A 10,950-nucleotide genomic window follows, 5' to 3' on the forward strand; every position below is an offset into this window, starting at 1 on the left:
TTTCTCTCTCTCTGCCCACTCTTTCTCTCTCTCTGCCCACTCTTTCTCTCTCTCTCTGCCCACTCTTTCTCTCTCTCTGCCCACTCTTTCTCTCTCTGCCCACTCTTTCTCTCTCTGCCCACTCTTTCTCTCTCTCTCTGCCCACTCTTTCTCTCTCTCTCTGCCCACTCTTTCTCTCTCTGCCCACTCTTTCTCTCTCTCTGCCCACTCTTTCTCTCTCTCTCTCTGCCCACTCTTTCTCTCTCTCTCTCTGCCCAGCCTTTCTCTCTCTCTCTCTCTGCCCAGCCTTTCTCTCTCTCTCTCTGCCCAGCCTTTCTCTCTCTCTCTCTGCCCAGCCTTTCTCTCTCTCTCTCTCTCTCTGCCCAGCCTTTCTCTCTCTCTCTCTCTCTGCCCAGCCTTTCTCTCTCTCTCTCTCTCTGCCCAGCCTTTCTCTCTCTCTCTTTCTGCCCAGTCTTTCTCTCTCTCTCTCTCTGCCCAGCCTTTCTCTCTCTCTCTTTCTCTCTCACTCTCTGCCCAGCCTTTTTCTCTCTCTCTCTCTGCCCAGCCTTTCTCTCTCTCTCTCTCTGCCCAGCCTTTCTCTCTCTCTCTCTGCCCAGCCTTTCTCTCTCTCTCTGCCCAGCCTTTCTCTCTCTCTCTCTCTCTCTGCCCAGCCTTTCTCTCTCTTTCTGCCCAGCCTTTCTCTCTCTCTGCCCAGCCTTTCTCTCTCTCTCTGCCCACTCTTTCTCTCTCTCTGCCCACTCTTTCTCTCTCTCTGCCCACTCTTTCTCTCTCTCTGCCCACTCTTTCTCTCTCTCTGCCCACTCTTTCTCTCTCTCTGCCCACTCTTTCTCTCTCTCTGCCCACTCTTTCTCTCTCTCTGCCCACTCTTTCTCTCTCTCTGCCCACTCTTTCTCTCTCTCTGCCCACTCTTTCTCTCTCTCTGCCCACTCTTTCTCTCTCTCTGCCCACTCTTTCTCTCTCTCTGCCCACTCTTTCTCTCTCTCTGCCCACTCTTTCTCTCTCTCTGCCCACTCTTTCTCTCTCTCTGCCCACTCTTTCTCTCTCTCTGCCCACTCTTTCTCTCTCTCTGCCCACTCTTTCTCTCTCTCTGCCCACTCTTTCTCTCTCTCTGCCCACTCTTTCTCTCTCTCTGCCCACTCTTTCTCTCTCTGCCCATTCTTTCTCTCTCTCTGCCCACTCTTTCTCTCTCTCTGCCCACTCTTTCTCTCTCTCTGCCCACTCTTTCTCTCTCTCTGCCCACTCTTTCTCTCTCTCTGCCCACTCTTTCTCTCTCTCTGCCCACTCTTTCTCTCTCTCTGCCCACTCTTTCTCTCTCTCTGCCCACTCTTTCTCTCTCTCTGCCCACTCTTTCTCTCTCTCTGCCCACTCTTTCTCTCTCTCTGCCCACTCTTTCTCTCTCTCTGCCCACTCTTTCTCTCTCTCTCTCTGCCCACTCTTTCTCTCTCTCTCTCTGCCCACTCTTTCTCTCTCTCTCTCTGCCCAGCCTTTCTCTCTCTCTCTGCCCAGCCTTTCTCTCTCTCTCTTTCTCTCTCACTCTCTGCCCAGCCTTTTTCTCTCTCTCTCTCTGCCCAGCCTTTCTCTCTCTCTCTCTGCCCAGCCTTTCTCTCTCTCTCTCTGCCCAGCCTTTCTCTCTCTCTCTGCCCAGCCTTTCTCTCTCTCTCTGCCCAGCCTTTCTCTCTCTCTGCCCACTCTTTCTCTCTCTCTGCCCACTCTTTCTCTCTCTCTGCCCACTCTTTCTCTCTCTCTCTGCCCACTCTTTCTCTCTCTCTCTGCCCACTCTTTCTCTCTCTCTGCCCACTCTTTCTCTCTCTCTCTGCCCACTCTTTCTCTCTCTCTCGGCCCACTCTTTCTCTCTCTCTCGGCCCACTCTTTCTCTCTCTCTCGGCCCACTCTTTCTCTCTCTCTCGGCCCACTCTTTCTCTCTCTCTCGGCCCACTCTTTCTCTCTCTCTCGGCCCACTCTTTCTCTCTCTCTCGGCCCACTCTTTCTCTCTCTCTCGGCCCACTCTCTCTCTCTCTCTCGGCCCACTCTTTCTCTCTCTCTCTCTCGGCCCACTCTTTCTCTCTCTCTCTCTCGGCCCACTCTTTCTCTCTCTCTCTCTCGGCCCACTCTTTCTCTCTCTCTCGGCCCACTCTTTCTCTCTCGGCCCACTCTTTCTCTCTCTCTCGGCCCACTCTTTCTCTCTCTCTCGGCCCACTCTTTCTCTCTCTCTCGGCCCACTCTTTCTCTCTCTCTCGGCCCACTCTTTCTCTCTCTCTCGGCCCACTCTTTCTCTCTCTCTCTGCCCACTCTCTCTCTCTGCCCACTCTTTCTCTCTCTCTCTCTCTCTGCCCACTCTTTTTCTCTCTCTCTCTCTCTCTCTCTCTGCCCACTCTTTCTCTCTCTGCCCACTCTTTCTTCCCCACCCCCCGCAACTCTCTACTCTCTCCCCCACCCCCACTCTTTACACTCTTCCCCCCCCCACTCTTTCCTTTACCCCCCTTCTTCTTCACCGCCCCCCCCTTCTTCTTCACCGCCCCCCCTTCTTCTTCACCGCCCCCCTTCTTCTTCACCGCCCCCCCTCCTTCTTCACCACCCCCCTCTCCTTCACCACCCCCCTCTCCTTCTTCACCACCACCCCCTCCCCCCCCCCCCCTTGCCCAAGCCAGTTCTCCCACAGAGCTGAAGAAAATGTGACCACTTTAAGGCTTCAACTGTTGGGTAATGTGCTCGCGTGGCTCTGGGATACCGTGCGCATGCGCAGAAAGGTCCATGTAGATAATCACAGCGCTTACAGGTAGTACATCGGGGCTGAGTCAGACAGAAGCGCGGGGTCCACTGCGCAGGCTCCGAAGTCCACTCCTGCGGCCCTAACGAATGAGCCTATGGGATGCAATTAGAAATATTGCCTGCGCACTCGCGTTCCAATGGGACTGCGTGGCCTGCAATACCTGGTGCATGGCAACCTCGACTTAACTTTCCTACTTGATCCGCCACCAATTACGTCTGCTACCACCACGGAAAATGCAGCCCTAAGTTTCAGAAAGAATTTGATAAGTTACCACGTAAGAGATGTGAAAATGGAAGAACATGACATTAAGTAGATGGATAGAGGGAAGACGAGGATACTGAAAATGGATGATAAGGGAAATGGAAGCTTTACAGATTGTGGATAGTGGTGTGCTCCCTGGAACTTTTGTTTTAATATTTTTACATTAATGATTTGGACATAGGCACAAGAGGGATGATGAAATTTGCTGATAATTTCCCATGCCTCTTAATTTGGTATAATCAGCAAGAATGTAGGAATTACAGCAGGACTTAGACAGAGAAAGGGATGATAGGTGGCAAATGCAGTTGCAGTGCAGCGAAATATGAAGAAGTACATATAGCAAGACAGCCTGACTGAAATGACCTTTTAGGAAGGAACAGTAGTAGGCCATTCAGTCTCTCAAGCCTGTTCCGTCGTTCAATGAGATCATGGCTGATCTGTATCTTAACTCCATTTACCCACCTCGGTTCCATATCCGTTAATACCCTTGCCTCATCAATCTTAGTTTTGACATTTTCAATTGACCCCCAGTCGCAACAACCTTTTGGCAGAGAGAGTTCAAGATTTCCGCTACCCTTTGTGAGAAAAAGTGCCTCATGAGATCACTCTTTAAAGATCTAACTCTAATTTTAAGGTTATGTCACCTTGTTCTGCATTCCCCCAGCAGAGGAAATAGTTTTTCTCTACCCTATAAAATCCTTTAACCCTCTGAAACACTTTAATTAGATCACTCCTTAATCTTCTATACTCAAAGGAATACAAACCAAGTTTATGCAATCTGTCCTCATAATTTAACCCATTTAGCCCCGGTATAATTTTGGTTAATCTCCGCTAAACTCCCTCCAAGGCCAATAAATCCTCCTTGAGATGTGGTGCCCAGAAATGAACGCAGTACTCCAGATGCGGTCTAAGCAGAGTTTTATACAACTGTACCATAACTTCTATCCCTTTTTATTCCAGCTTCCTTGAAAAAAGGACCAATATTTATTGTTCTACTATGATATTTGTTTTACCTATAGTTTGCAGTTTTTAGTGATTTATGTACAGGGCCCACAATTTCTCTGCTTCTCCACAGTTCCTAGCTTCTTACTATTTAGAAAATTCTCTGATCTATCTATCTTGGGGCAAAGTGGATGACCTCACTCCCCTGACCTCACACACTCCCACATTTGCATAAAATTCTAAATTTTTCACCTCTTTCCATCTCTTTTGTTCATGAGCTATTAAACCCATTAACTGCTGATTTGTGCTAGTGGCCATTATATTTGAGCTTTGCCTATTCTCTTTCATCCTCCCGATCATGATGATTAGATTTAGGACGTGTTCATTGCAACACCTAATGCTCTGATTGGGTCCCCTGGATGACAAGTCCTGATTGCTGATTGGTCCCCCTAGAGGATGAGACACATCCAGCAGTTTCTCTGGAATGTGTAATTAGAACCATCCTAACCTAATCATTGACTTTGCAAAGTGGAATTTGAGCCATTCTGACTGCTGACTCCAGACCGAGCAGAGCTCATTTGGAACAGACAGAGCTCACTCTCACAGGTTAAGACCTTCTCTCATCTCCCAAATAAGTTCCTGACTCCGCTCTCCACTGCCCAAGTTCCTGACCTCCTTTCCCCTCTTCCCCCCCCCGCCCATTCCTGACCACGGATTCATGACCCTCTCATCGCCTCCCCCCGCCCAACAAGTTCCTGACCACCACATTCCCTCCCCCCCCCCCACCCCCCCCAGGCATAGATGGGGTATTGTGTGGGTCATGGATGGTTTAACATATTTATTGGGTATGAAGTGAATCGTGACAGTGTCGTGACTTCCAGATTTTGTCCCGTCTTGCCATCTGGATCGCGCTCTTTCTCAACCGCCCTTTTAGTCCTGGATCACGTTCTTCCGCCATCCACACTGTGCTCTCCTTACTCTTCACAACCCCCACCAAGTTCCTGACCTCTTTCCTCCCCTCCTCCGAGATGGAGCAATGAGAATGAAATAGAACAGTTTATATTGAGCTAAGGTTATACATGATAAAGTTGTGTTGGGAAGCCAGATCTTTGAGAAAGAACAAATCTTAAATTCATTTAGGGGGCATAATTTTGAAGTTTTCAAATGACACACAGCTTGGAAATGTAACAGACTGTGAAGTGGATAGAAGCAGACTTTAGGAGGACATTGGAAAACTGGGCAGATTCATGGCAGATGAAATTTAATGCCGAGAAGTGTGAATTGATGCATTTTGGAAGGAAAAAGACGAGAAGCAGTATAAGCTAAATGGTACAATTTTAAAGGGGGTGCAGAAACACTGACACCCAGGATTTCACATACACAAATCTTTAAAGGTGGCAGGACAATGCGACAAAGCTTTGCATACGGGATCCTTAGCTTTATAAATAGAGTATAAAAGCAAGGAAATTATGCTAAACCTTTATAAATCACCTCGGCCTGGAGTATTGTGTCCAATTCTGGGCATCACACTTTAGAAAGGGCGTCAAGGCCTTGGAGAGGGAGATTCACTAGAATGGTACCAGGGATGAGGAGTTTCAGTTATCTGGAGAGATTAGAGAAGCCAGGATTGTTCTTCTCAGAGTAGGGAAAGTGAAGAAGAAATTTAAGAGGTATTCAAAATGATGAGGGGTTTTAAGAGTTGAAACAGTTTCCACCGGCAGGGGTGTTGGTAACCAGAGGACACAGGTAGTGGGGAGGAACACTCAAGTTTCTGAAGAGGTGATCAGGATGATGTGGAGAAGTCGTCCGTCGACTCGAAGAGATGATTATAGGGCTTATTCTGCTGATGGGGGCCTCCACCCATTGGACACACATTGGGGAATTGTGGCCTTGCTGCCTGTGATCTTCCATCCCTTAAGGATTGGAACAAAAATCCTGGGCAGGGCGCCCATTATTTCCACATGTACATGGCTGATAGATGAGGCTTCCACTGGTAGTGCTCATTTGTAAAATCTGCTCCTATAAACCAAGTGAGCACAAACCTAAATGCAAGTTAAAAAGCTAAATACTGAGGGTATTTGCAGACCGTACTGCGAATTCATTCATTTAGGAAAATAAATAGTTAGAATCCTGATTCAATAAGGATGTACAGACTTTGCCTCAAGGCTGAAGAGAGATCAAATTAACCTGAGCAAGTACTGCAATGAGACAGTTGGAGTAGGCTTGATTTTGTGGTCTTTCCTTGCAATCTTTGTTTCTAATGTCTTCTGTGGAATATAACCTATCAGAGTTGAGTAATGTGCATCATACTGAAAGAAAAAGACTTGATATAGTACCTTTCATGACTGCTAGACGCCCCAAAGCGCTTTACATCCAATTAAGTATTTTTGAAGTGTCACTGGTGTGATGTAGGAAACGTGGCAGCCAATTTGCGCACAGCAACTCCCACAAACAGTACTGAAGAAATGACCAGATAATCTGTTTGTGATGTTGGTTGAGAATTAAATATTGACCGGGACGCTGGGGAGAACTCCCCTGCTCTTCTTTGAAATAGTTTTGTGTGATCTTTTACATCCACCTGAGAGATCAGGCGAGGCCTCGGTTTAACCTCTTATCGAACAATGCAGCACTCACTCAGTACTGCACTGAAGTGTTAGTCTGGATTTTGTGCCCAAATCCCTCGATTGGCTATGTTGAGTTATTATCCTGGAAGTTCTATCTAATTACTTTTTTCTGGGGGAAGAGGTAGGGTGATGGAGAAAGATTTCAGGGTAGAATTTTGGAGTTTCTTCTCTGGTGTCTTTTTCCATACTTGGGAAGAGACCATAATAGTACAAGCTGTATGCAATCCATTGGCAGGAAGGGGGGGTCACCGTCTCAAAACAGCGTTCTCTTGTTCCTAACTTTCCAAATTCCTTGTGTTCCCTGCAGTACTGTATCTGGACTGATGGGCTCAATGCCCTGCTGGGGAAAGAGATGACCAGTGAACTGACCAAGAACGACCTGGACACCCTGCTGAGTATGGAAATGAAACTCCGCCTGTTGGACCTAGAGAACATCCAGATCCCCGAGGCACCTCCTCCCATTCCCAAAGAGCCCAGCAGCTACGACTTTGTGTATCATTATGGCTGAACAGCGGGATGACCAGCACCTTACAAGCACAAAAAAAACAATTTCAAGAAAAGACAGCAATGCCCAGTGAACAAAGATAACACCCCGTTTGAATAGCTGTCGGAGAGACATGGCTCCGTTGAAAAGCATGTAAAGCGCTGTAAGCTGTGGAAAGGCAGCGTAAGGAGCAAAGGACCAAACGTGCTGTGTTTCTACTCTGTTCAGGGGGTCCCAGGCAGAACCCTGGGCCCTTTAGAAAGAATTCTGTATTTAATATTTTAGACCGGTTTAAGAATTTGGTGGATAATGTGATTTGGTACAGTGAAGTTTGTATGATGGTTAATAATTTATTAGTGTTCTATTAGGTCAACCTGTTTATGTAGATTTTTCACTATGCTGACAATCTTCCATCAAAAATATTATTCATCCTGGCTGTTCGATTATGGGACAACGGATTGTGTTTGTATAATCTAAGCTGTATATAGTACTTGTGAATGTCACACATGTATACAAGGAGAGTCTCCTGCAATTTCTGTTACTTGGGAGTGTTTTCAAGGCTGATGCCAAGGGATACTCATTATTCTTTTTTTTTGAAGGCTCTATTTTTGAGTGGTGACATGCTTGAGGGAAACCTACCAACTTTATTCTTACTTTAATCAGTTTCTTCTCTCCCTTGAATCTCTGCTCCAGCACCATCACAGAGCGTACAAGTTGTGGTGAGGTGCAAACACCTGGAGTGCAGGTCTGCAGATGAGGGGAGGTGGGTCGTAAATGGCCATTATTTTATGAAAACCACTGCTGTAATCCAATGCCATTCGTAAATGCTTTGCTTTTCATGTTTTTGTGATTTATGATATCGCTAGATTACAGCCTTGTAGCTTCTTCCAATTATCCCATGGCTCTAATTTGGATAGCCCTCGTACACATATCAGACTGGTACTAGTAATGACTCCGACAGCACAAGGCCCCTTTGAGCCTCTTTTCAGAGTTCCAGCAGTCTTAGTCTCCTCACTGTTTCCCAGTTTTGCACCAACCATTGAATTTGATTTGGGACCTTGACACAGACATTGAACTGAACAGGTATTTGAATGGGTTGGATTATAGACACTGAATTGGCTGGAGCGAATGTGATGGCACAATTTGGATCCACTTCAAAACTTTGTACTGTTGCCTCATGTTGGTTGTTTTTTTACTTTGTGATGATAATTGGCTCTTTAAAGGGAAACCAGAATGAGTGATAAGGTATCGCCAGCGGTGCATACAACTTCACCTCGTACCATAACGTCTCATCCATGTAGGACAATATGGTGCTTCAGATTTAGTCTTTGTTGATCTGAAGCTAAGCATTAGGCTGTGGGAACCTTCTCTTTACTAAAAAAATGAGCAGTTTTAATGGCAGTTTACACTTGACGCATTGAGAAAAATTTATTTATATTTACAATGATACGATAATTTGGGACTGACTCTCAAGCTTCAGAATACAGCATTTATACTTGTTCATATACTCATATGTTGCACTAATGTATTAATGTTACCCAATTGAGTAACAGATTATAGGTCAGTAGGGCAGGAAGCAAGGTCAGTAGGGCAGGAAGCAGTGTCAGCCATCAAACTAACTTAAGTGGAACCCTATCCAAGAACATTTAAATGACACACTAGGAAGATACTTCCTTGTATTCAAATAAAGGAAACTGTGCCTTTTAATAAACTGAACTATAAAGTGGATTGAATTTTAACGGGATACTATTGTTACACTGTTCCCATTGAAAGAAGTCTTAACACAGGAGCATTGGACATACATGCCACCTGCTGATTGGATCATTCTCGCCCCCAAAATGTGCATCAGATTTTAAATCAATTGTTTCCGGACAGTAAATATGAGTAGTAACTTCCTGTGGATGAATGACAATCTAATAAACATAATCAATACTGTTAAAGGGGAAGAGATGAAAGAAAAATCTGCAAGTATGAAAAATACTGGAAATCCAGTACAAGATTCTTTGTTTGAAAACACTGCATTGTTCATGCCTCGCATTGGATGGGCCAAAATATGCTCTCTCTGGACCTATCACCCAACCAAGAAGTGTGTGGCTTACCCTAATGCCTGGCCATTATTGTGAAGTTAAGTAAGAATTCCTAGTACTTGCTTTTAAAGAAACAGACCACCATTTAAAAAAGAATAGATTCACTCTTCCACTTTTCTCTTGCACAAGTCCTGCTGTCTGAAGGTGTGGCGCCACTCCTAATCCATTGAAGGTTGGCTGAGTACACTTGTGCAGTCCAAGACTTATGAGCTAATAGGAAGGCTGTGCAGGCCACTCGAGATCCCCTCTAAAACAGTGGGAAGCCTGAAAAGACCTCTCAAGATCCTGCTAAAAATGGAGTGATCTCGGGGTGTCGGTGAACATCATTTTCTAAATTAAGCTCAGCTTTCCCTGGAAGGTCGCAGTCAAAGGGCTCCCAGAGTTTTATTGAAGCAAACACATTTAACAATTACCATCCTTCCATTGTAATAATCCCAGATGAGTGATCTCTACCTTGAATTATGTGTGAAGCTATTTTTAAATGTAATTTGGGGGAATATTTGTCTATTGTATTAATTGGTCAGTGTTATAATGGCTGTTGAGAAAAAAAATGAAATGGAAACATTTACATAATAAACAGAACAATCCTGCTGTAACGAGTCTTCAATTTTGTACAGAAAACTGGGATAACTTGGTAACCCTGCAGACTGCACTGGTGAACTAGTGATATTGGGATACTATTAGCAAATGTGAAAGTTCTGACTGTACTTTGGTCATTGGCTTGATGCCCAGTGTCACCTTGGAAAGGGTGAACAGTGTGCCATTCCTTTAGTATGGGTAAAAATATTCTATGGACACATTCAGTAGAAATATATTGATCCACCTCAGGGTTATTATTGATTTAAGCCCCTGCACCTTTCTGCTGCCTTCATCTCCATTGCCACTAAAATCCTAATCCAGGCCATCATCACCTTTAAGGACTGATTTTGCAAACAAATTTCTTCATCGGCTTCCCTCCCTTGATTAACTCTCCTGTAAAAAGTCCATCACCCTCCCCCAGCTCCACTGACTGCCAATGGCCCAACAAATTGACTTCATGCTGCTCATTCTGGTCTTCAAATCTCTCCACAGACTCACTCCAACTCTATCAAATATTTTTTTTTCACATGCCTGTCCTCAATTTCCAGTTCTCTGACTCTGGATTAGTCCTTTCCTTCTTCACTATTCTAGGCAGCTCAGTCATTGTACAGATGCCTTCTGGAATTCTCTCCTAGAATCACATTGCTCTATTCAATTGCCAACTAAAAAACATTTCTTCCATGTGCATTTGGTCTCCCTATCCTACACCCCTCCTTCAAATTCCTTGTGAAGCACTCAAAGACATGAGGATTGCTACATAAATGTAAGGTCTCTTGTTGATAGCCCTGTTGGACCTCCTCCCTCTGGCTACATTTAGCTGTCTTGCTCTGCATAAGTTGCCTCCGACAGTAATGTCAGAGCAGGAGGTCGAGTGCCAACACAGCCCCTATGAAATGATATAAATGTCGTTTCAAATCTGCCCTCAATGAAAGTCAGGAATGTTTAACAGCCAGAACACTCCTTCAACTGAAACTCGCTGAAATCTGTCAAAAAGCCTTTCTGCCTTTGTGGCAGAAATGTAGGGATGTGTATATTCTGTCCTTTGTAAGTTTGGGACAATGTGTACAAGTTGTCTCGTGTAGATTGTGATGGGGTATACTCTGCTCTGTAAATACAGATATAAAGTCTGTCCTCAATTTATAAGGTACATTCATAGTCTGCTAGGTGTAGGTTTGACATGCTAACTACAGATGAGGATGATCA

The 10,950-nt window shown here is 45.2% G+C and overlaps 1 protein-coding gene across 9 annotated transcripts in view; it reads left to right on the forward strand.

Moving 5' to 3' along the window:
* The window catches only part of LOC139277463 (engulfment and cell motility protein 2), a 175,585-nt gene extending 165,821 nt beyond the window's left edge, over positions 1-9,764 (forward strand). For all 9 annotated transcript variants that reach the window (XM_070895946.1, XM_070895951.1, XM_070895950.1 and 6 more), the window contains one exon: positions 6,905-9,764. In XM_070895946.1, the coding sequence (XP_070752047.1) occupies positions 6,905-7,105 (201 nt within the window). In that variant the 3' untranslated portion in view covers positions 7,106-9,764. The remainder of the gene's footprint in view (positions 1-6,904) is intronic.
* Positions 9,765-10,950: the final 1,186 nt, after the last annotated feature.

This window comes from Pristiophorus japonicus, chromosome 12, assembly GCF_044704955.1.
Source record: "Pristiophorus japonicus isolate sPriJap1 chromosome 12, sPriJap1.hap1, whole genome shotgun sequence".
Classification (NCBI taxonomy): domain Eukaryota; kingdom Metazoa; phylum Chordata; class Chondrichthyes; family Pristiophoridae; genus Pristiophorus; species Pristiophorus japonicus.